Source organism: Petromyzon marinus, chromosome 64 (assembly GCF_048934315.1).
Source record: "Petromyzon marinus isolate PM22_M1 ecotype Great Lakes invasive population chromosome 64, UKy_Petmar_22M1.pri1.0, whole genome shotgun sequence".
Taxonomy (NCBI): Eukaryota; Metazoa; Chordata; class Hyperoartia; order Petromyzontiformes; family Petromyzontidae; genus Petromyzon; species Petromyzon marinus.
The window spans coordinates 7923136-7948928 of record NC_133730.1 but is presented as its reverse complement, the minus strand read 5'-3'; the positions used below and the strand labels follow the sequence as shown (position 1 = coordinate 7948928).

The 25793-nt window shown below is 53.0% G+C and overlaps 2 protein-coding genes across 2 annotated transcripts in view; both read left to right on the top strand.

Moving 5' to 3' along the window:
• Positions 1-2652: 2652 nt before the first annotated feature.
• On the top strand, positions 2653-15582 carry CLYBL (citramalyl-CoA lyase). The gene is made up of 8 exons (XM_032977735.2): positions 2653-2935; positions 6166-6367; positions 7899-8087; positions 8525-8626; positions 9536-9629; positions 10195-10362; positions 10803-10927; positions 11733-15582. Exons 1-8 carry the CDS (start codon positions 2835-2837, stop codon positions 11826-11828), a joined length of 1077 nt encoding a protein of 358 aa, XP_032833626.1. The 5' UTR covers positions 2653-2834; the 3' UTR covers positions 11829-15582.
• A 5265-nt stretch (positions 15583-20847) lies between these two features.
• Positions 20848-25793, top strand: part of LOC116956253 (kidney mitochondrial carrier protein 1) — a 53825-nt gene continuing 48879 nt past the window's right edge. The window contains 1 exon segment of the mRNA XM_032977697.2: positions 20848-21039. The gene's annotated coding sequence lies outside the window, so the exon portion shown is untranslated.

Sequence of the window (25793 nt, the reverse complement as noted above, 5' to 3'; positions counted from 1 at the left end):
TTTTTTTACCCACGTGACTTTACCGCAAAAAACCCGAAGAGCATGGGATCCTTGCAGTCACGAAAGCTTCAAATCGATAACACTTAAATTTCGATTTAAAGCTTTCGTGACTGCAAGGATTCATCTTCTTTGGTTCTTTCGGTAAAGTCACCACCACGTAGAATGAGAATAAAATAATAAATTGATCAAATAAAATAACACAATAATATTCTCACGACGTTTCGGCCACAACACAAGCGGCCTTTTCATCGGGTGAAGGGGACGAGACTGTCTGGAGGACAGCGCTTCTTTATTAACACTTCTTTATTCATATTCTTAGTTTTTTCGGTAAAGTCACGTTGAAGAGAAACAACAAAATTATAAAATATATATAAAACAATAAGAAATTCTCACGACGTTTCGACCATAACTCAAACGGTTTTGAGTGATTTTGTTTTGAGTGACTTTACCGAAAAAAACTAAGAATATGAATTACTGCAGTCACGAAAGCTTTAAATCAAAACTTCTTTATTCTTTAACCCACAGCAGCACTCGTTCCAAAACCGACCCCCTAACACGCGTCTCGCAGCGCCTTTTAAATCATCCATCTCCGCCCTCGTTCCCCATGGAGTGTATCCCCGTGCGTTGTGATGTGCGCGTGTTATACTGCGCGCGTGAAGGGTGGCTCGCAGATCCCTTACACGATGTCGTAGGGCAAGGCGGGGCTGGAGGTGGGTGGCCAGCACCACGCCCGGCCGCCTTTGTCTCCCCCCCCCCCAGTGGCGATGTTTTACCACACAACGCTTCGGGTACTCATTTGAGGCTGAGTCGACCTAGGGGAGGCTCAGGACCGGTTCAGATAATTGTCACTGTGGTGTTGGGCCGTGGCCGTGAGCGGGAATCGTCAGGTTAAATGATTTTAGTTTTACCTATCCATAATCTATCTCAACTATCCATAATACAGGAGGGGAGGGGGAAAAAACCTGTATTATGGATAGTTTAGCTTTATTTGTATACAATGTCGATATTTTTTAAGTGATTTATTTGACTTTGCACTCCTATCGTGCTTTTGTCTTGTTTGTCGTTGTAACGTTCTGGCCCGCGTGCCCCTACTGGACATCCGTGAACGAAAAAACAGCTTTATAGCTCATCGGATTCCTCTCGTGGACTCGGGTGGCCGGGTTCGCTGCGCAGCGCCCTAACCGCTGCGCCACCGCTCCCCGCGGGACCTCGCCCACCCTGTGACGTCACTCCCACCACCCCCTCCCACAACGCCCCGCCTCAACCGCCACACCCCCCCCCCGTCTCCATAACAACCGTCGACGTCTTCTTTGGTTCTTTCGGTAAAGTCACCACCACGTAGAATGAGAATAAAAGAATAAATTGATAAAATAAAATAACACAATAATATTCTCACGACGTTTCGGCCACAACACAAGTGGCCTTCATCAGATGAAGGGACGAGACTGTCTGGTAGGACAGCGCTGGAGTGAAAAAGCCACGTTCAGATCACGACTTTTAAGCTGTGTGAGAGGAAACAAAGCGCCTTGACAAAGGAATTAACATATAATTTAGCAATGAAATAGCTAAGTTAAAGCATACACATCCGCAGAAGGCACCCCTTGACAAAGGAATTAGCATATAATTTAGCATTGAAATAGCTAAGTTAAAGCATACACATCCGCAGAGGCACCCCTTGACAAAGGAATTAGCATATAATTTAGCATTGAAATAGCTAAGTTAAAGCATACACATCCGCAGAAGGCACCCCTTGACAAAGGAATTAGCATAGAATTTAGCATTGAAATAGCTAAGTTAAAGCATACACATCCGCAGAGGCAGCCCTTGACAAAGGAATTAGCATAGAATTTAGCATTGAAATAGCTGAGTGATTAGCTTGTGACTGGTCACAGAAATGGCTATGTTAAAGTCAGAGCATACACATTCACCGAGGCACCTAGTACAAATCTAACAGGAGAATTTAGCATTGAAATAACTGAGTGATTAGCTAGTGACTGGTCACAGAAATGGCTATGTTGAAGTCAAGGCCTACACATCTGAGCTATTCACAGTAACTGGGTATACAATACAATATATAATGAATACTATATAGTGAACCATTAAAAAAACTAAAATATAAATTACCTTAATGTTATCAATAAACTCTATATTCTCCAATCAGCTAAGCTGCCAACAATCAGTCGTTATATATCCCAATGCTATATGGCGAAAAAATGGGTGGATTCTTACCCTCAACTTTAGCACCACGGATAGCTACGGGCCCCGTTCAGACGGACGAGTTAATCCATGGTCGGAACAGAGGAGGGGGAGAGAGACAGCTGCGAGGCGCTATTATACTCCATGTTGTAAACCATACCATTAACCGTGGTGTGAGAGGTATTAAGAGTCAATGCTGGCGAAAGAGCTGCGGTCTGAAGGTCATCGTAAAATACAATTTATTAAGAACGGAAATGGTTTAAAACATCTTTCCAATGGTTACTAAGCTAATCACTCAGCCATTTCAATGCTAAATTATATGCTAATTCCTTTGTCAAGGCGCTTGGTTTCTTCTCACACAGCTTAAAGGTCGTGATCTGAGCGTGGCTTTTTTCACTCCAGCGCTGTCCTACCAGACAGTCTCGTCCCCTTCACCTGATGAAGGCCGCTTGTGTTGTGGCCGAAACGTCGTGAGAATATTATTGTGTTATTTTATCAATTTATTATTTCATTCTCATTCTACGTGACTTTACCGAAAGAACCAAAGAAGATTAATCCTTGCAGTCACGAAAGCTTTAAATCGAAATTTAACCGTCGACGTGCCAAGCAACGCGCGCTCCGATTGGTCGAGCGCGTTGATGGTATTCGACCAACAGGATCGAGCGACGTTGCGCGCCGACGAAGGGAGTGCAAAGATGGCGGCCCCCTGTTGTCGTCTTTGGCCGTGGCTTCGCTGGAGGTATTCGCGATCGAGTCGCCTCGTAAAACGCCTCAGTTCGCACTCGTTTGCGAATGGAAACGTTTGAAATCGCTCGCTGTCAAACGGCCCCGCTCGCGGCTCCGTTCGCCGGCCGCAAAATGCATTTTGTTGCGTTTAGGCCGCGAAGCCTCCGCTCTTGCCTAGGTCGGGTACCGGCAGAGGTCGTGGATTTCCGGGCGGTGTTGGCGAGGGGCGTCGCAGCCCCAAATATGCGATGGGATTTTCAAAGAACGCCGGCGTTTTGCATTCCATAAACACTCGGGCATGGCACGTGGCGCACAATGCGTCGTATAACATGTTGTACCTAAAGCACCGATGCACTTAAACCGTTTGTGCAACCCTCACTTTGGGTGGGACGCGAGCGTGGGTTGTGATGAGCGCACTGCGGATCTGCGATGCAGAGGTCGTCCGTCCAAGTCGATCTTTCGAAGCGACGGTTGAAACATTGAACACGTTAACTGCGTTCGTTTCGGTTTGTGGACACGTAGGGCTTTCACGACCAATGTTATTCATAGTAAAGGTGTTTTTTTTTTTGGGGGGGGGGGGGTGGCGGGTGGTTAGATCGCGTAATTAGAAGTGTGCCGTAAACCTCCACAGCCCGACACGGTCGGTAAGGTTTGTCGCGTAAATAAACCGTGCTCAGTAAGTGACTGCTTCAGCCCACCGGTGTGTTGGAGGGTGAATCCAAAACATTCACAATTTGAGTACTTTGACGTTGCGCTGGTAATTACATCCAGCGTCATCGGCCAGAATAGTAAAGCGAGCCAGGTGGACTGCTTGTGTTTGGCTTGCTGCTCTTCCCCCGCACCTCCGATTAGCACGGTTGGCTACGTACGGTGCGAAAGAAGCTCAACATACATGCATGTACGTGTCTTCCTAATATCGGAGGGTAGAGCGTTCCAGACGGCCGCAGAAGCGCATTCAAAAGTCCCGCGCGATGCAGTGACCACCGTCTTTGTCCGATGGCTTAGCCAAAAGCCGCCGTGGCGAGGATGACTGGAGTTTGCGTGATGCTTTACGCTCCTCGACAAGATCGGCAAGGTATTGTGGTTCATTTGTGGCCAGTACTTTGTGTGTAATGAGCGCGACCTTGTGACGTATTCGTTGGGCAACCGGACGCCAATGCAGCTCGGCGAGCACTGGACGGACAGTCAGATCTTGCAGTTCCCGTCGCGACATGTGCCAGTACGCGTTTGCTATGTGGGCGTCAGTTGACACCCTGGGAAACCCCTTGCAAACGAGTTGTTGCACCTGCAAGGAATTGTCCAGGTGAAATAGTTTCATACGTAAAATAAAAACTGAACGTACCACGACCAGCATGGATAAAAAAAAGTTAATTCGCTCGAGTACGCCCAACAGCAATGTGGTATTTACTGAATACTTCTTCCTTATCGAGAAGGCCGGACAAGCTTTTTATCTCTGAACTACAACCCTGGGTACGATCTTCGAAGAAGCTCATGGTTCACCCAAAACCGCATCCGCTCAAACCATGGCAGATGTTGATACCTGATGCACAAGTGGAAAATGAAAAACTCTCCAGTGTGCGACTGGTCATCTCGAACAAGACCGTACAACGTATAACGACGAGATGGCCGATCCACAAATAGGAAGGAGACATAACAGTGACGATATACTCCGCTGCTCCTGATGCAGCTGTCCGGCTTGGCCACCTGAATGTGAAATTGTAGTTGTTGCTCTGCATCTACGTCAGCCAATACGAAAGAAGAAACAGATTGGAAGGATACTATCCTGGACAAAGAAAATCCTTGAAAACTGCGCAACGTTATTGCACTTCACTTCGACAAGCTTCAACACCACGCCGGGACCAGATCTCTGAACCAATCAACTACCCGTACACAGATGCCCATTCCCCGGACTGTCTGGGTCAAAGCCCAGACAGGTGGTGACCCTCATTGTTTTGACGTCCAGTCAGTTGCAACGTTTACGTGATTAAGGGCTATTTCAGATCGGGAGAGACCAGAGACGTGTGGTATTGAATGTGATCTATATACAACCTGTGATAACTGACACGGATTTAAAAAAACAACATTGGCTTAATGGTAACCGCAATGGGGTGTGCCATCTGCTGGACATATTTGGGCATTGCAGTTCGTATCACGTCCACATCAACAATCCAACTCTGCACGTTCAGTGTCATTAAACTCTTTCCCATTCCGAGACGTCTGCAAGTTGCAGGGTCGGTGTCCTGTTCACCGCTGTATCTCGGAAGGCGCAAGCGGCTCAGGGTTAGTTTTATTTAGAGAGACGTGGCGCCGTTATTTTTAAAGACATTGTTACTCGCCACAGAGAACTTTAGCATCACGACTGCACTCTAATATAAGGCTACGCACTCTATGATAGCTGGTGCCAAACTATTCCACACGGTTTAACGCGTAGGCTTTAGCGACCAATATTATTCATAATAAAGGTTTTTGGGTTAGATTGTGTAAGTATAAATGAGTCGTAACCGTCCACCACCTGACACAGCCAGTAAGGTTTGTCACGGAAACAACGTGCCAATTAGTCACTACTTCAGCCCACTGATGTGTTGGAGAGCAAATCAACATTATTTACAATTTCACTACGACGTTTTGCTGCTAATTACATCCAGCATCATCGGGCGATTTGCCAGACATGTGAAGCAATCCACCTGCCACATGGCCTTTTACGTCCGATTCCACTCCGATGATGTACACTTACGTGATCGGAACGGAATCGGAAGGAAAACTGATGACGTACGTCATCAGAACACTAGCCATCGACAAAGACAGTGGGTCACCGCATCGTGTGCTTTCAGATGCGCATCTGCGGCCATCTAGAATCCTTTTCCTTCCGATATTAGGAAGCCACTGGTAGCTATGCATTTTTAAATCATCTACATTCAAAACTAATTTATTTTTTACTCCTTTAGTGTGTTTTGTTCATTATCCTTCCCCCGCACCTCCGAATAACCATGGTTGGCTACGTCGCGAAAGATGTCCGACATTCATACAACACCACTGTCTGCGTGCGTGCTTGTGGCCTGAAAAGGAAAAATATGCAATAGGTGACGTTTCGAACAATGGCCCTCCTTCACAGCACGTGTCGCAGAGCCATTTCCAAAAGCGTCACCTGTTATGTAGGCCCTGCTGCTCGCCAATATCACTTGCCCCCGCGGCCCGTTAACAGCCACGCGGGGTAACCTTTGGCGTGTGACGTCGCGGGCGCAGGCCGAGTGGGGGGCTGCTGGTCAGGGCGGGGGCCCAGGCTCCCCCCACCCGGCGCCTGGTGCACGGGGACGGGCGGAACGTGCCTCGCCGGGCGGTGCTGTACGTGCCGGGAGACGACGAGAGGAAGCTGCGCAAGCTGCCAACGCTCGGCGCCGACTGCGCCGTCATGGACTGCGAGGACGGAGTGGCGCAGAACAGAAAGGTGCGGCGGTGGCGGTGGCGGTGGCGGTGATGGCGGTGGCAGTGTTGGTGGTGGCGATGTTGATGGGGGTGATGGTGGCGGTGATGGTGATGGTAGTGGTGATGGTGGCGACGGTGGAGGCAATGGTGGCGATGGTGGCCACTGTAATGTGGGAAGTGGCGGCGCAGCGGTTAGCGCGCTGCGCTACGAACCTGACGACCCGAGTTCGATTCCAGCTCACAGCCAATAGCAGTGGCGAATGTCGCTACTCGCTCACTGGCCATATAACTGACCAATATCATCCATAAGAGGTTTTTTTGGGGTTAGATCGCGTTATTTACGTGATCTAACCCCTAAAAACCTCTTATGGATAACCACCATCGCCAACCACCGTAATCGCCTTCACACCAGCAACAACCGCCGCTCACCACTAAGTCTCTCTATCTTTATTTAATACATGCCAATATCGCCCCCAGTAAAGTAGGCATCGGTGCACATCACAGCGGAACGGGACCGGTACAGGCGGCACAGAGCAGCCAGGAATGGCGAAAGAGACCCGTCACGACCACAGTGGCGAACGCCGACTGAGCAGAGTCCATTGCAACCGCGCACCGAAATGAAGTGAAAAACCGTGCGCAACGAGTAGCCTCCGAACGATAAGCGGTATTATAAGTAAAGTGAATGAAAAGGTCAATGGAGAGTTTTCATTTTAAATTTTAGAAGCGCTGGCAGGGCGAGGTCTTGAGTTTGGGTGCGTCTTGCACGGACATACGGAATTTGGAGCGACGTGCGTCGCGTTTTGGATGTCCGGGAGCAGGAAGGCAGGCCGGGGTGTTCCAGATTTTTGGGGCTGAGCTCGAGAAGGCTTCGTTCCCCCCCAGCGTCGGGTGAACAATCCTGGCCGCCGACATCACCACGACGCCTGTGCCAGGCTAGGTGCACCTTGACGCTGTCGCGCGAAAGTGTCGGATGGCTCGCCGCTGGCAGGAGGTTCACGGGACAGACCTGGGTGGTGCCATGGGTTGACAGGACTGAGATGACAGATGCACCTGTGCCCCCCTACTGTTTCAACACCACCACCATCACCAAAGACAAAGGTCCTCTGTATAGCCTTAACAGACCGTTGGGGCAAGTGTTGTTAGCGAGTAGCGAGCACCTATGAAGATTCGCACGGCACACGAGGGGGTGGGTAGCCAGCACCACGCCCGGCCGCCGCTTTTGTTTCCCGAGTGGCGATGTTCACACATCGCACCAGGTACTCATTTGAGGCTGAATCGACTTAGGGGAGGCCCAGAACTGGTTTAAATAATTGTTACCGGTGTTGGTGGCCATGAGCAGGAATCGAACTCGGGTAACGGGGTTCATCACGCAGCGCTCTAACCGCTGCACCACCGCTCCCCATCATCGTTAACATCATCAACAGCATCAGCATCACCACCACCACCACCATCGCCACTATCATTGACATCACCACCACGACCATCATTAACATCACCACCACCACCATCGGTAACATCACTATCACCACCACCACCATCGTGTCCGCGCGTAGGAGGTGGCGCGTGACACGGTGGTGCGGATGCTCAGCGAGCTGAGCCTGGGCCGCACCGAGCCCAGCGTCCGCGTCAATGCCGTCGCCAGCGGCCTCGCCGAGGACGACCTCCGCGCCTTGCTGGGGGGGCCGGTGCTGCCCCCCACCATCCTCCTGCCCAAGGTGGACTCGGTGGACGACATCCGATGGGTGAGTCAGTAGCATTACCATTTTTTTTTTTAAGATGCGAGGTCATCATCACCCCAGCTTCCGGGGTCGATAGAATGAGTAGCGCCATGCGGAGAAGATCGAACACCGTTCGTTTGTTTGTTTGTTTTTCCACACTGGATAGACTCGCTGCCACCATAGGAACGTGGAATTCCCACCACGAGTGTCTCCACACGATGGCTGTAAGCAGGAGGGGCGAGCACGGGGGCGGGTGCCTCCATTCTGGCACGAGCAGCATGTCGCATTGACGAGTTTAAGAGTGCCGTTTGTTACCGGCCGTTCGGCGTTTTCGGGTCCTTGGGGCCATGATTAAATAAAAAATAAAAAAGTGAAAAAAATATATATAGATTCTCTGTTTTTTTACTTAACTCTGCCATAGCAACATGGAGTGGCGCCCTTGTCCCCACCTCCCTCCCCAGTTTGCCGAGCGCTTTGAGAAGGGAGTGGCGGAACGAGAGCTGCCAGCGCCGATAAACCTCATCACGTTCGTGGAGAGCGCCGTGGGGCTGCTGGACCTCAGGGTGAGCATCGTCGCCATACCTCACCGCACCGGACGTTCTGCCCCCGGCGGACGGGGGAAGGCCCCAAGCGCCGGGTCCGGGTGTCGCTCGCCACTGATGTTGGCCGTGAGCGGGAGTGTCTCCTGTCGGGTCTCGCGGTGCGGTTGCGCTAACCGCTGCGCCACCGCTCCCCTCCCCCCCCCCACCCATTCACCAGCCCCCGCCCATCATCAGCAACGTCAATGTGATAGTCATCAACGACGTAATCACCGCCGGCGTCATCGTCATCATCACTTTCATCGTCAATTACCATCACCACCTCCATCATCACCGTCATCACCACCACCATCATCATCACTGGCATCATCATCACCGCCATCATCACTGTCATCATCACTTTCATCATTAATGATCGCCATCATCACTGTCGTCATCACATTCATCATCACATTAATCATCGTTACCACTGTTATCGTCGCTGTCATCACTTTCATCGACTGTGATCATCATCATCACTGCCATCATCACTGTCGTCATCACTGTCGTCATCACATTCATCATCACATTAATCATCGTTACCACTGTTATCGTCGCTGTCATCACTTTCATCAACAGTGATCATCATCATCACTGTCACAATCACTGTCATTACAATTATCACTACCATTTATTGTCACTGTCATCATCATCATCGTCGTCATTGTCATTACCAGAGAGATGAAAGGAGATGCAAGGGGACACTTCTCCCTTGTTGGCTGCCCTGTCCCATCATGTTCGTGTCTTTGCTTTACTCATGTCTCCGTGTCTCCTCCCGTGTCTTCCCCTATGTCTCCCCGCGTCTCCCCACATCTCCCGCGTGTCTCCCCGTGTCCCCTTTTCTTCACTCATGTCTCTGTGTCTTCCCCGTGTCTCGCCATGTGTCCGCTGCAGGAGATCTGCTGTGCGGCGATCTCCGTTGGGGAGCGTGTGGGACTGACTCTCGCCGGCATCGTCTTCGGATCCGACGACTTCTGTGCCAGCATCGGTGCGTGCCGTTCATCTCCCCGTCCCTCTCTCCGTATCTCTGTTCACCTCCACCCTTCTCCACTTTACTCCCCGTGTCTGCCCTCTCTCCCCATGTCTCTCCTTCCCTCTGTGTCTTCCCTTTCCCCCACGTCTCTCCTCTCCTCCCCGCGTCTCCCCTCTCCTCCACGTCTCTCCCCATGTCTCTCCTCCACGTCTCTCCCCATGTCTCTCCTCTCCTCCACGTCTCTCCCCATGTCTCCCCTCTCTCCCCATGTCTCTCCTCTCCTCCCCGTGTCTCTCCTCTCTCCCCATGTCTCTCCTCTCCTCCACGTCTCTCCCCATGTCTCTCCTCTCTCCTCATGTCTCTCCTCTCTCCCCATGTCTCCCCTCTCTCCCCATGTCTCCCCTCTCTCCCCATGTCTCTCCTCTCTCCTCTCTCCCCATGTCTCTCCTCTCTCCCCATGTCTCTCCTCTCTCCCCATGTCTCTCCTCTCCTCCCCGCGTCTCCCCTCTCCTCCACGTCTCTCCCCACGTCTCTGTCTCCTCCGTCTCATCCCCAATGCCTCGCCCATCCCCCCGTGCAGGAGCGACGCGCACGTCGGACGCGCGTGAGCTGCTGTACGCGCGCCAGCACGTGGTAGTGGTGGCGCGTGCGCTGGGCCTGCAGTCCATCGACATGGTGCACATCGACTTCCGCGACCCCGAGGGGCTGGCGCGGCACGCGCGCGACGGCGCCCTCATGGGCTTCACCGGTACGAGACGGGAGGGGGAGAGGGGCACAGAGGTCCAGACGTGGTCTAACGGGGTCCTAACGGGGTCCTGACGGGCTCCGAATAGAGGCCTAATGGGCTTCGCCGGTGTGAGATAGGGGAACACAGGGGTCTTGATGGGGTCTCACGGGAGCTAACGGGGTCCAACGGAGATTCCCACCGGGTCTTGTGGGTCCCACGGGTACGAGACGGAGATCAAGGGGGTCCTCACCTACATCCACCCCCTACTCGCCCCTACTCGCCCCTACTCAGCCTTACTCACCGATATGAAGACAAAGGCGGCCGGGCGTGGTGTTGGCCGCTCACCATCTCGCGTGTTGCGTGCCGACCTGCACAGGCAGGCGCTGCTGCTCGCTAGCAGCACTCGCCCCCGACAAGTCTCTTACAGGCTACACGGGGGCGGGGTCTTTGTCCTTGTGCAGGTAAACAGGTGATCCACCCGAGCCAGGTGTCTGTGGTCCAGCGCGAGTTCTCTCCCAGCGCCGCGCGCCTGCAGTGGGCATCGGAGCTGGTGCACGCCTTCTCTCAGCACCAGCAGCAGGGCAAGGTGCGCGCACCTAGCCCGGCGCGGGCGCTGCGGCCGCACCTCGTCGGTGTGCCCGGCCGGCGGCGTGGCGTGGTCAGCGCTACGAACCCCGGCGATTCCCGCTCACTTGCCACCGACGCACGGTGACGATTGTCTGAAGCGGTCCTGGGCCTCCCCTCGGTCGACGCGGCTTCAGACGAGCACCCGGTGCGGTGTGCAAGCATCGCCACTGGGGAGACAAAGGCGGCCGGGCGCGGTGGTTGCCAACCACCCCTCCGTGTGCCGTGCCCGGCCTTCGTAGGCGCTGCTGCTCGCTGACAGCACTTGCCCCGACAGTCTGTTGAGGCTACGCGGGGGATCTTTGTGGTGGAGTGGCAGTACGCTGCGATACGATCCTGGCGGCTTGAGTTCGATTCCCGCTCATGGCCAAAATCGGAACCGTTCCTGGGCCCTCATCTAGGTCGACTCGACCTTTAAAAAGAGTGCCTGGATGCAGTGTGTCAAACATCACCATTTGGGGAGACAAAGGCGGCCGGGCGTGGTGCTGGCAACCCACAGCACTTGCCCCAACAGTCTGTTAAAGGCTTTTCGGGGTATCTCTGTCTTTGTATGTGAAATTATGTGTATATATTTGTCTTAAGGTGTGTCGATGGGCAGACCAGCCCACCCCCTCGTGTGCCGTGCCGGCCTTCATCGGTGCTGCTACTTTCCAACGGCACTTGCCCCGACGATGGCCTTTTGATGGCCACCCGGGTGACCTTTGTCTGTGTGTGTGTGCGCGTGTGTGCGCGTGTGTGTGCGTGCGTGTGTGCATGCGTGTGTGCAGGGTGCGTTCACCTTCCAGGGCAGCATGATCGACATGCCGCTGCTCCGCCAGGCACGGAACATCCTCGCCATGGCCGCCTCCACCTCGCGATCATAGTCCCCACCACTCGCGCACGCACACACGCACACACACACGAATGCAGACAGACACACGCACGCGTACATATGCAACGACTCCAACACGCCGGTTGCGCGGGAAAGATTGTATTGTCTCCCGCAGCGAAGACGATAACTTCCACCGTGACAAGCGGCCCGAGGCTTCCCCCGGTCCTCTTCTCCTCCTCCCCCTTTCCCGCTCCGTTCTCTCTCCCGGTTCTCTCCATCCAATCGCTTCTCTCCTCCCGTCGTCCCTCGTCGCCGCCCTCTCCTCGTCTCCCACTTGCTGCGCTGCACCGACTGCCGGCCGCTCGACCTTCCCTGCCGCCCGTTCGTCTCGCTCCGCCGACGGGGAGCGAGCTCGTCCGTGGTAGGCGTGCTCTTTCAGCCGGCGGGGGGGGGGGGGGGGGGGGGGGGGGCCGTGTTGCTCGTCGGCTCCGCCGTGGTCCACGCAAACGCTCGCGCGTCTCGCTGCCTCTGCGTTTGTGCAGGCAAGCGCCCTGCGCGGGCATACGTACGCAGCACGAGCACCAACGCGCGCGCGTGTGCAGTGGGCTCAAACGGACACTCGGACGCACTGCCGGAGGCGACACGTTTATTGACGTGAACACGCAACGTGCAGAGGGTTCATGGCCCCCCTTTTTCCCCAGATAATCACCTATGGCGGTGGTCCACCAGCCTCTCTACGCTGATTACTCTGTGAGGAGCCACCACGGGCCGGCCTCCGCGCGGGCCCGGGCCCACGCGTTGGAGACCCTTGCGGAACGTGTAACGTCGCCGAAGGGCTCTTCAGGATGACGGCCACTGCCGGTGCCGCTCCGGGCTCTAGCCACGGCCGCCTCCTCCTGTGGAGGGGCTGGCACTCCGCCCCCGAGCGCGCTGCCACGCCTCGCTGCTTAGACAGTGCTCACCGAGCGCCGCTTAGCGCTGGTACTGCACTCGCAGCGGTGTTTCAATGCATCGCGAGCCGTGTGCCAATTCCGGCCCCGGCTCTCCGCGATGTCACTGCACGCGTGCAAAGATCCCCCGTTGTCGCCCTGGCAGACGCTTGGAGCAGGCACTGTTGGCGAGCGCCTACGAAGTGCCGGCACGGCGGCACACGAGGGGGGGTGGGTGGCCAGCAACCACGCCCGGCGGCCGCCTTTGTCTCCCCATTGGCGATGCTTACACAACGCACCGGGCGCTCATTTGAGGCTGAGTAGACCTAGGGGGAGACCCGGGGACCGGTTCACGTGATCGTCACCGGTGTTGGCCGTTTGCGGGAATCGAACTCGGGTCGCCGGGCTTTGTGGTGCAGCACGTTAGCGCCTACCCCGAGGCTCCCTGCACACAGACACATGACGCGCGTGCATGCACAAACGTACACAACAGCCACTAAGTGGCGGTGACGTCAACACGGTGCTTGTGTCATTCCGGGTGCACTTTGAGGCCACGTGAAGAGTTGAGGGCCCGCCGGCAGGTTACGGGACAGGCCCAGGTGCCATAGGTTGACTGACGCACACACGCACATGCCCCCCCCATCATTATTTTTTTATCACAAGATGAGCCCACTCTCTGTTGTTTGGCAGTGTCTTGCCCCGAGAAGTGGACTGTCCCACCCCTCATCATGACCGGAGCCTCAACCAGTCCACCGGACCTCCGAAATACCACAGGGATTCGGGCAGTAACCGGTCCAGCTCCCGACAGAGTGGGAGGGGCAGCCACTCCTCAGCAGTGAGCATTCGGACATACCACGTGGCCACTCGCAGCGGTTTATTTTGTTTCCCATAGCGATGTTTACTACACACCGCACTAGGTACTCATTTGAGGCCGAGTCGACCTAGGGGGAGACCCAGGACCCGTTCACGTAATCGTCACTGGTGGTGGCCGTGAGCGGGAATGGAACCCGGGTTGCCGGATTCGTAGCGCAGCGCGCTAACTGCTTACACCGTTCCATACAACAACCGCCATTCGCCACTAAGTGGCGGTGACGTCACCACGACGCTTGTGCCAGGCCATGTGCACCTTGAGGCCACGTGAAGTGTCGAACGCCCGCTGGCAGGAGGTCACGGGGCAGACCCAGGTGCCACGGGTCGACTGACTGAGATGACTGAGATGACTGGCTGATGCACCACCTGTGCCCCCTACTGTGCCAACTTGCTGTGCTTTAGCCACCCGGCACTCCGCTTGTTGTGAGCGTCGCTCCTCCACCCTCCGCTGTTGTTGGAGGGCGACTGCCTCCAACTGCCCAATAGCGTCCTTCACGAGCCTCCTCCAAAGAGGCCGATCTTGACACCGCTGGTACCAGTCATCGGCAAGTCCACTCAGCTCCACGTCCTCCTGTACCACATCACTCCAACTCTTCTCTGGCCCGTGCCGCGCCCGTTTATCCCCCTTGATCCGCACACACACACACATACATCAGCACACACACCTGCACACATACACCCGCACACACACACACTATACGTCCGTCTCTGCTACAAGTGATCGGTTACAGAAACGTCCACACGAAAGGGAGAATCCGTTGCATGCAACCAAGGTGCGCAGCCGATGGGCTCAGGTGTTGTGCAGCCTGGCTGAGGATGTGGAACCCCCCCCCCTCACTCCGTCATGGGAATGTGGAGTTGACCCAAACCGACCGAGGCTCTTGGGACAAAACGCGCGACAACAACCTAACGCTTTCGGAAACGGTGTCAAATCTTACCACGATATTCCATTTATATACATACTCTTAGGTTCTTTCGGTAAAGTCACGTAGGTATAAAATAAAATAAATCACGACGTTTTGTTTGCAACACAAGCAATCATCATCAGCAATAATTTTTTTGCTGCTGTGGTTTTCCCACCTACGTGACTTTACCGAAAGAACCATATGGATTCCTGCAGTCACGAAAGATTCAAATCTTGATTTCCATACCTGTCAACCCATACGGTTTGCCCCGTATTCTTGTGCAGGAAAATTTTCAGGTTCAGACGGCGTACAGCCGTTTCAATACGGGCAAAATAAATACAAATGTGTTTTTTTTGTTTCTCCCTTGTGATGGGACTTTGTAGGATGAGCTGAGATTTATAAGGGGCACGGGGTGACCATTACGGTCTGAATTGGTCTCTAATAATGCCGGGCACTGATAAGGGGTTGACAGGTTTGCATTTACGTCCACACCTATACCGGATGGCCCAAAGGTCAGGACATGTAGGGCCACTGTAGTTTATTTTTATCAAGTCACACGGAGGTCGTGGAAATTAATGGGCCAAATGTGACTGAGCTGACTTTCGTTAATTTTGAATTAATTATCCGGGGAAATTAATTAAGATTTATTATTTGAAATGTAATCTTCGGACATTCATCAATCATTTTTTCCCGTCCTCATATTCGGTCGATGTAATTTTTGTAAATGTCGTCTGAAAGGGAAGAAGGAAGAGACCTATTATAATTATGATCGCAGATAACATTCATACTTAAAATAATACATATGTTCTACTGCCAGTGTTAATGGAAATTAAGTAACCCTATGCGTCCTGACTTTTGGGCCACCCTATACACACACACACACACCTTAGGGTTAATGTAAAATTTTAAAATATATTTAAACGATTTTAAATGACATGATGCGTGAGGCCCGCGCTTTGCGAAGCTAATTGCAGTATTGTACTCGAGAAAAAAAATGACGATAAGGGCATTCATTTATTTGCGATAATGTAATCGTGTGTTGCTTTAAAGGAAAAAAAATGAGCTTTAGAGAGCTGCAATAAAATAACGTTTCAATTGTTCACTTTGGCGCGTGGTGTGAGGTCAACGCGTGTGCCGAGTTGATGCGCGGTCGCTTTATCTAAATTATTTTGGATCTTTAACGCCTTTGTAGAGACTCAGAGTTGCATAGAGACTCGTAGGGTGACGCAGACTCGTAGGGTGACGGAGAGACTCGTAGGGTGACACAGAGTCTCGTAGGGTGACGCAGAGACTCGTAGGGTGACACAGAGACTCGTAGGGTGACGCAGACTGGCAGGGTGACGCAGAGACTCGTAGGGTGACACAGAGACTCGTAGGGTGACACAGAGACTCGTAGGGTGACAGAGACTCGTAGTGTGACAGAGACTCGTAGGGTGACACAGAGACTCGTAGGGTGACACAGAGACTCGTAGGGTGACACAGAGACTCGTAGTGTGACAGAGACTCGTAGGTTGACACAGAGACTCGTAGGGTGACAGAGACTCGTAGGGTGACACAGACTCGTAGGGTGACAGAGACTCGTAGGGTGACACAGAGACTCGTAGGGTGACAGAGACTCGTAGGGTGACACAGAGACTCGTAGGGTGACACAGAGACTCGTAGGGTGACGCAGAGACTCGTAGGGTGACACAGAGACTCGTAGGGTGACAGACTCGTAGCGTGACACAGAGACTCGTAGGGTGACACAGAGACTCGTAGGGTGACACAGAGACTCGTAGTGTGACAGAGACTCGTAGGGTGACACAGAGACTCGTAGGGTGACAGAGACTCGTAGGATGACACAGAGACTCGTAGGGTGACGCAGAGACTCGTAGGGTGACGCAGAGACTCGTAGGGTGGCATAGAGACTCGTAGTGTGACGCAGAGACTCGTAGGGTGACACAGAGACTCGTAGGGTGACACAGAGACTCGTAGGGTGACGCAGAGACTCGTAGGGTGATACAGAGACTCGTAGGGTGACACAGAGACTCGTAGGGTGACACAGAGACTCGTAGGGTGACGCAGAGACTCGTAGGGTGACACAGAGACTCGTAGGGTGACGCAGAGACTCGTAGGGTGACACAGAGACTCGTAGGGTGACAGAGACTCGTAGTGTGACAGAGACTCGTAGGGTGACACAGAGACTCGTAGGGTGACGCAGAGACTCGTAGGGTGACGCAGAGACTCGTAGGGTGACACAGAGACTCGTAGGGTGACAGAGACTCGTAGGGTGATGCAGAGACTCGTAGGGTGACACAGAGACTCGTAGGGTGACACAGAGACTCGTAGGGTGACGCAGAGACTCGTAGGGTGACAGAGACTCGTAGGGTGACACAGAGACTCGTAGGGTGACGCAGAGACTCGTAGGGTGACACAGAGACTCGTGTGACAGAGACTCGTAGGGTGACACAGAGACTCGTAGGGTGACGCAGAGGCTCGGTGACAAGAGAGACTCATAGAGTGGCATAGAGGCTTACAGAGTTCCCGATCGGGGGCTATCCATTGAGTCCGTACGCATGGAGGGGGGTTAACCCAAGTGCGTTCGCTTGCGTATGGGGGGTCTCACTGACAATGTACGCATAGGAAACGGGGAGGGGGGGGGGGGTGAAGCCTCGATAATAATTTGTCTACATTGGCGTTCAGATGAGCCACAGTTCAGTGTCGTCAGCTGTCAAGACAACAAGAACTGTCGGGAAGAGGTTTTCCCCTTTTATCTGACAACAAAACAGTTGTGTGGAGATGTTAAAACATCAAACTGAAACCTTTTACAAGGAATAATGTAATCACGTCTGCATTAGCCACAATACCTCTGATCGGAATGCAAACAAAGACACACTCTGATAATATACGTGACATTGTCCTTGAAACTGATTGGTCCACACCAGAGACGGCTTTCTCTTGAGCCTCGTCTCAAACGGTGTTCGACCAGAGGACGCCAAATGGTCTAACACCGTTTTGAGACGAGGCTCAAAAGAAAACCGTCTCTGGTGTGGACCAATCAGTTTCAAGGACAATGCCGCATAATATTATCAGAGTGTGTGTTTTTGTTTGCATTCTGACCACAAGTATTGTGGTTAATGCAGACGTGATTCCCTGTAAAAGGTTTCAGTTTGGTGTTTGAACATCTCAACACAACTGTTGACCTCTTCTCAGAAGTTAGGACTGTGGGAGAGGTGCCATATCGTGCCCCTGACCTCGAGCTATCACGCAGCTCAGCAAAATAAGTGGCCAAGCTACGCAGCTTAATTAGTTAATGCAGCCGGCGGTGGACTATCTGTTTGCTTAAACACGTTAATATTATTAATCCTTGATCGTTTCTGCGTGGATTAAGGGGCCGTCCATAAATGACGTCACGCGGTTTTGGACGATTCTTCACACCCCCCCCCCCTCCCCCATCGTCACACGGCGTCACAAAAAGTCAGACCCCCCCCCTCAAATATGACGTCACAAAGCTCTGCCCCCCCCCCCAAAAAATTCCATTTAAAAAATAAAACATGCTTCAAATCGCTTTAAACTATTGTCATTGTAGTGCGTATTTAATGTGACGCTGCACTCTGATGTTGTAGGAGTGTTGTTATAACAATTAGTGTTGTTATAACAATTCTATATTTTGATTTAAAGCTTTCGTGACTGCAGGGATTCACATTCTTGGTTCTTTCGGTAAAGTCACCACCACGTAGAAGGGAAACAATAAAAAAATAAAAATATATAAAACAATAAAATTCTCACGATATATTTATATTTTTATTATTTTATTGTTTCTCTTCTGTGACTTTACCGAAAGAACCAAGGATACAATTCTATATTTATTTAAAGTTGCGCATTTTTCATGTGACGTCACATTTCTCAAACGCTCCCCCCCCCCCCCCCCCACTCGTCACACGGTCACAAATGTCTGACCCCCCCCTCTCTCTCCCAGGTGCGTGACGTCATTTATGGACGGCCCATAAATATCGGCAGTTCTATAGGATTTGGGGGGATAGGTGGAGGGGTGTGTGTAAAAAGTACTCGTGCGTATAGGGAGGGAGGGGTCAAATTTTGACAGATTTTTGCGTTCCTACTCAATGGATTGTCTCCTCGATAGAGCAGTGGTGGCAGGCACAGCACCTCGCCACTCCGCTCGGCGTTGGGCCAATCGGAAGGCTCTTTGGGCCTCCGCGTTTCAATTGCGCGCGATGCACCATGGGGGGCCCTCCATAAATGACGTCACGCATCTAGTGGGGGGAGGAGGGGGGGGTCAGACATTTGTGACGATGTGTGACGAAGTGGGGGGGGGGGGAGGGGGGTTTGGGAAATGTGACGTCACATCGAAACGCGCTAACTTTAAATAAATATAGACAACACGTTCTGCTTAATTAAATAGACTTAAAAAAAATGTTTTCTCCTATAACATCGGAGTGCAAGCGCCACATTAAACACGCACTACAATGACAAATAGTTTAAAGCGATTTGAAGCATGTTTTATTTTTAAAATGGAAATATGTTTTTTTTTTGGGGGGGGGTGGGTGGAGGGTCAGAGCTTTGTGACGTCATATTTGAGGGGGATGGGGGGGGGGTCTGACTCTTTGTGACGCCGTGTGACGAAGGGGTGTGGGGGGTGGGTCAAAAATTTGTCCAAAACCGCGTGACGTCATTTACCGACGGCCCCTTAGCCCCTCGCTGCGTCCAGAGTGGCCGCAATTGCATTACAAAGGCCTCCCAAATTAGCGCGGTTGGCTACGTACGGTGCGAAAGAAGTTCTGCATACGCACAAAGGCCTCGGCCATTGGCGCTCGGATTATTTTTCGCTTCACTTGGCAATGGATCAAAATGCCCCGCTTCAAAATTAACTCCAGACCGGTGAAATCTGACGCTCAATTAGCTCGGGGTTCGTCTCGTAATATACACAGTTAGAATATTTGGTGATTAATGGTAACGCAGGGGGGCCGTGGCGTAATGGTTAGCACAAAGCAGTCAAACTAAACGCGTAAATTCATATTCTTAGTTATTTCGGTAAAGTCACGTTTAAGGGAAACAACAAAATAATAAAATATATATAAAACAATAAAAAATTTCTCACGACGTTTCGACCATAACACAAACGGTCGTCTTCAGGTGTGTCGGTTTGTGTTATGGTCGAAACGTCGTGATAATTTTTTTATTGTTTTATATATTTTTTATTATTTTATTGTTTCCCTTCAACGTGACTTTACCGAAAGAACTAAGAATATGAATTACTGCAGTCACGAAAGCTTTAAATCAAAATTTAAACGCGTAAATGTTTTTTTATTTTACCAGGTCAGACCTATTGAGGTCCGCTGTATAGCTCTTTTTCAACAACGAAGTGGGTTTGTCATCGTCGTCGTCGTCATCATCGTGTGTAAAATGTATAACAGTAGCCAAACACTCTAAACGCCGTGATGTTGACGCTAAATGTGGAGGGAAAAACCGGAGGAGCCGGAGAAAAAAAAATCCACACGACCACCGGGAGAGAGAGAGAGACGCACTTCATATACAAGGTTGGGATCGAACCCACGACCTCCTGAACACCGGCGAGGTAGTTAACATCTCCTAGCCACCGTGATGATGATGAGAGAGACACGCAGACTCCAAATATACAGCAGCAGGCATCAGGGTCGGGATCGAACCCACGACCTCCTGTGTACCGGGCGAGGTAGTTAACATCTCCTAGCCACCGTGATGATGATGCTGTTGAGAGAGAGACACGCAAACTCCAAATATACAGCAGCAGCAGGCGTCAGGGTCGAGATCGAACCCACGACCTCCTGTGAACCAGGCGAGGTAGTTAACATCTCCTAGCCACCGTGATGATGATGAGAGAGAGACACGCAAACTCCAAATATACAGCAGCAGGCATCAGGGTCGAGATCGAACCCACGACCTCCTGTAGACCAGGCGAGGTAGTTAACATCTCCTAGCCACCGTGATGATGATGATGAGAGAGAGAGACACGTAAACTCCAAATATACAGCAGCAGGCATCAGGTCCGGATCGAACCCACGACCTCCTGCACACCAGGCGAGGTAGTCAACATCTCCTAGCCACCGTGATGATGATGATGAGAGAGAGACACGGAAACTCCAAATATACAGCAGCAGGCGTCAGGGTCGGGATCTAACCCACGACCTCCTGTGCACCGGGCGAGGTAGTCAACATCTCATAGCCACCGTGATGATGATGAGAGAGACACGCAAACTCCACATATACAGCAGCAGCAGCAGGCGTCAGGGTCGAGATCGAACCCACGACCTCCTGTGTACCGGGCGAGGTAGTTAACGTCTCCCAGCCGAGGCTTTGACGTCACCGCGCGTGGGTCGCCGCGCCACGTGACTGCCGCATCAGCCAATCGCCAGCGGCGCCGGGGCCTATCAGCGCTAGGTTATTGGAGCGGCTGTGGTAAAGTGGTGGTGGTACAGGCAATGGGAGTCGGGACAGAGGAACGTGGAGTGGGCGGCGATTGATCAGCTTGGCAGTCTTGCAGAGCGCCCCATTGAGGTGGCCGACGTCGCCCTGGAAAAAAGTGAGTTGTTCGCCTGCTTCATGTACTAACACCCCAGTGTTTAATTTCGTTAACTTCGACGCGATTTCGCAACCACCCCTGTAGCAACATAATGAATTAAACACGTAATGAATGGGATTTTAAATGATTCCACGACGAGTTATGTTGTGGGCCCGCGGGGTGAGTGGAGCTTTGGCCGTTATGAGGGTTGCGGTTTCACGACTGTGCCGACTCCAATGTTGATTTGTTAAAAAAACAATTTTAAATGAGGCCGTTGTGATTAATGGTCACTTTAATCGCCGTTGTCGTTGTTAATTTGAGGTGAAGTCGGTCCAAAAAGAAAGGATTGAACTTAGTTGTTATTGATGTTAGTGAGCGTGTGTTACTCGAAGTGCACCTAGCCTGGCACCAGCGCCGTGGTCACCACTTAGTGACGAATGGCGGCTGTTGTTGTTTGCGTGCGATGGGGAGCGGTGGTGCAGCGGTTAGCGCTACGCTGCGCTACGAACCCGGCTACCCGAGTTCGATTCCCGCTCACGGCTACCAACACCCAGTGACGATTATCTGAATCGGTCCTGGGCCTCCCCTAGGTCGACTCGGCCTCAAATTGATACCTGGTGTAGCGGTGTGTAAGTAAATATCGCCACTGGGGAGACAAAGGCGGTCGGGCGTGGTGCTTGGCCACCCAACCCCTGGTGTGCCGTTTCGGCCTTCACAGGTGCTGGGTGGGTTGCAAGGTGGGTGGATGAGTGGGTGGATGGAAGAGTGGCTGGGTAGGTGGGTGGGAGAGTGACTGGATGGGTGGGTGAGTGAGTGGGTGGCTGGCTGGGTGGGTGAGTGGCTGGCTGGGTGGGTGAGTGGGTGGGTGGATGGAAGAGTGGCTGGCGCAGGGTGGGTGGGAGAGTGGCTGGGTGGGTGGGTGAGTGGCTGGGTGGGTGAAGTGGGTGAGTGGCTGGGTGGGTGGGTGAGTGGGTGAGTGGCTGGCTGGCTGGGTGGGTGAGTGGGTGAGTGGCTGGCTGGGTGGGTGAGTGGGTGAGTGGCTGGCTGGGTGGGTGAGTGGGTGAGTGACTGGCTGAGTGGGTGAGTGGCTGGCTGAGTGGGTGAGTGGCTGGCTGGCTGGGTGGGTGAGTGGGTGAGTGGCTGGCTGGGTGGGTGAGTGGCTGGCTGGCTGGGTGAGTGGGTGGTTTGTGGCCAGCTCTATGGTAGTTGAACACAATATGGATGAGTCGAAACGGTGGTATACAGAGTCCTCAACACGTGCTGGAACCCAGGCGCATGCCTGTGATTAAAGTTCTTACTAAAGCATAGTGAAGTTCATGCTCTCAGCCTGGTCCGTAACATGACAAATTCGCTTCGTCACTAGATCTGGATTCCTGCTCAAACGGTTTAACCGTTGCGGGGTTTTTGCAACGAGCCGCTCACCAAAGTATATAAAAGGTGTGACACACGCGGAGATAAAAGGCTCTTGACGCGACTTTAGAGGCTCGTGAACTCGCGTACACAGCCATGTATCTTCCTAGAGACGAAGACACCCCTTGAGAACCGTATAATCACACGAACAGCCATATCTCACACACAGAGACCCATGAACTTGATAAGAGACCCATATATTAAGCGAAAACCATCTAATCACACAGAGACCCATGGATTTAATAAGTGACCCCATAGGCTCATAGAGAACCATATAATCACACATAGACCCATGGATTTAATAAGTGACCCCATAGACTCATAGAGAACCATATAATCACACAGAGACCCATCGATTTAATAAGAAACCCGTAGACTCTGAGAACCATTTACTCACACGGAGACCCGTATCTCATGCGTAGAATTACATAGGCATGTATGCATGTATGTTGAACTTCTTTTGTGCGCCGTGCATAGCCAACCGTGCTAATCGGAGGTGCTCAGATTCATAATCAGAATATTTATTTGGACTGCAGGAGGAATCCGATGAGCTATGAAGCTCTTTTTTTCACAGATGTCCAGTAGGGGCACAGGGTGAAAACAATACGAAAAAACACGATCAGCGGCAAAGTATAGGAAGGGTAAAAAAAAATCACTTGAAAAATCTACACCAGTAAAACCTTGGATTGCGAGGAGCATAATTCGTTCCGGAAACGTGTCTGTAATCCAAAGCACTCGTATATCAAAGCACTCGTATATCAATTGTGATCACGTGACGCTCGGCAGACAAAGCGTATACATATGCTACTCGTATTGCAAGACCTCGCTCGTTAATCAGTTGTGATCACGTGACGCTCGGCAGACAAAGCGTCTATACGTACTACTCGTATTGCAAGACCCTCGCTCGTTTATCAAATTAATATTTATTTAAAAAATTTGCTCGTCTTGCAAAACACTCGCAGACCAAGTTACTCGCAATCCAAGGTTTTACTGTACAAATAAAACTAAACCATGTTTTTACCTTAACAGGTAAAGCCCACTTAGCTATTAGCTTTTCAGAAGCGGCATGGCCACGAATGATTGCTCAGCAAAGTGGCTTATCGTGTGGAAATTTATAGCAGCAAAATAATCGAAATGCACGTTGATTCTAAATGTGGAGGGGGGAAAAAAAACGGAGATCAGAGACCCACGGACTCGCGAGGAGACCCACGGACTCGCGAGGAGATCACGGACTCACGAAGACACTCACGGACTCGCGAGGAGACTCACGGACTCGCGAGGAGACCCACGGACTCACGAGGAGTCCCACGGACTCGCGAGGAGACTCACGGACTCACAGACTCACGGACTCGCGAGGAGACCCACGGACTCGCGAGGAGACCCACGGACTCGTGAGGAGACTCACGGACTCACGAGGAGACCCACGGACTCGCGAGGAGACCCACGGACTCACGAGGAGACCCACGGACTCGAGAGGAGACCCACGGACTCGTGAGGAGACTCACGGACTCGCGAGGAGACTCACGGACTCACGAGGAGACCCACGGACTCGCGAGGAGACCCACGGACTCGCGAGGAGACCCACGGACTCGCGAAGAGACCCACGGACTCACAGACTCACGGACTCGCGAGAAGACTCACGGACTCGCGAGGAGACCCACGGACTCATGAGGAGACCCACGGACTCGCGAGGAGACCCACGGACTCGCGAGGAGTCCCACGGACTCACTGACTCACGGACTCGCGAGGAGACTCACGGACTCGCGAGGAGACCCACGGACTCGCGAGGAGACCCACGGACTCGCGAGGAGACCCACCGACTCGCGAGGAGACCCACGGACTCGCGAGGAGACTCACGGACTCACAGACTCACGGACTCGCGAGGAGACCCACGGACTCGCGAGGTGACCCACGGACTCAGACTCACGGACTCGCGAGGAGACCCACGGACTCGCGAGGAGACCCACGGACTCGCGAGGAGACCCACGGACTCGCGAGGAGACCCACGGACTCGCTAGGAGACTCACGGACTCACGAGGAGACCCACGGACTCGCGAGGAGACCCACGGACTCGCGAGGAGACTCACGGACTCACAGACTCACGGGCTCGCGAGGAGACCCACGGACTCGCGAGGAGACCCACGGACTCAGACCCACGGACTCGCGAGGAAGCCCACGAACTCACAGACCCACGGACTCGCGAGGTGACCCACGGACTCACAGACTCACGGACTCGCGATGAGACTCACGGACTCACAGACTCACGGACTCGCGAGGAGACCCACGGACTCGCGAGGAGACCCACGGACTCACAGACTCACGGACTCGCGAGGAGACTCACGGACTCGCGAGGTGACCCACGGACTCGTGAGGAGACCCACGGACTCGCGAGGAGACCCACGTACTCACAGACTCACGGACTCGCGAGGAGACCCACGGACTCGCGAGGAGACCCACGGACTCGCGAGGAGACCCACGGACTCGCGAGGAGACCCACGGACTCGCGAGGAGACCCACGGACTCGCGAGGAGACTCACGGACTCGCGAGGAGACCCACGGACTCACAGACTCACGGACTCGCGAGGAGACTCACGGACTCGCGAGGTGACCCACGGACTCGTGAGGAGACCCACGGACTCGCGAGGAGACCCACGGACTCGCGAGGAGACCCACGGACTCGCGAGGAGACCCACGGACTCGCGAGGAGACTCACGGACTCGCGAGGAGACCCACGGACTCACAGACTCACGGACTCGCGAGGAGACTCACGGACTCGCGAGGTGACCCACGGACTCGTGAGGAGACCCACGGACTCGCGAGGAGACCCACGTACTCACAGACTCACGGACTCGCGAGGAGACTCACGGACTCGCGAGGAGACCCACGGACTCGCGAGGAGACCCACAAACGTTGCCCCCCAATAGTTTCCTCCCGATCAGTGTTCTCGGCATCGCGAGACAGAAGATTTCACTCGCGGAGCCAGTTGCCACCCACCCTCTGTGTCGGAGATCGCCCCCCCCCCCGTGGAAGTGGACCTCACGGACCTCTACCTCCGAGGTCCCCCTTCTGTCTGGTGGTGCACGCACAGTAGAGGGCAACGCTATGAGAGTCATGTGGTCCTTGCACGATGGTCAGACCCGTATATATTTTTTTTCGAGTGAGTTCTCAAGAGCTGGAATTTAGGCAAATTCTTCACAGAACCAAATGTATTGCGATGGGTTTGGTTTTTGTGTGTGCGTGCGCATTAGTGACCGGGCTGAGACCATCAACTCACTTGGGCTTGAGAACTCTGTTTAACCACAATTGAGTCTATGTGAATCTTTTGGTCTCTATGTGTGAAATATATGGGTCACTGTGTAAAGTCT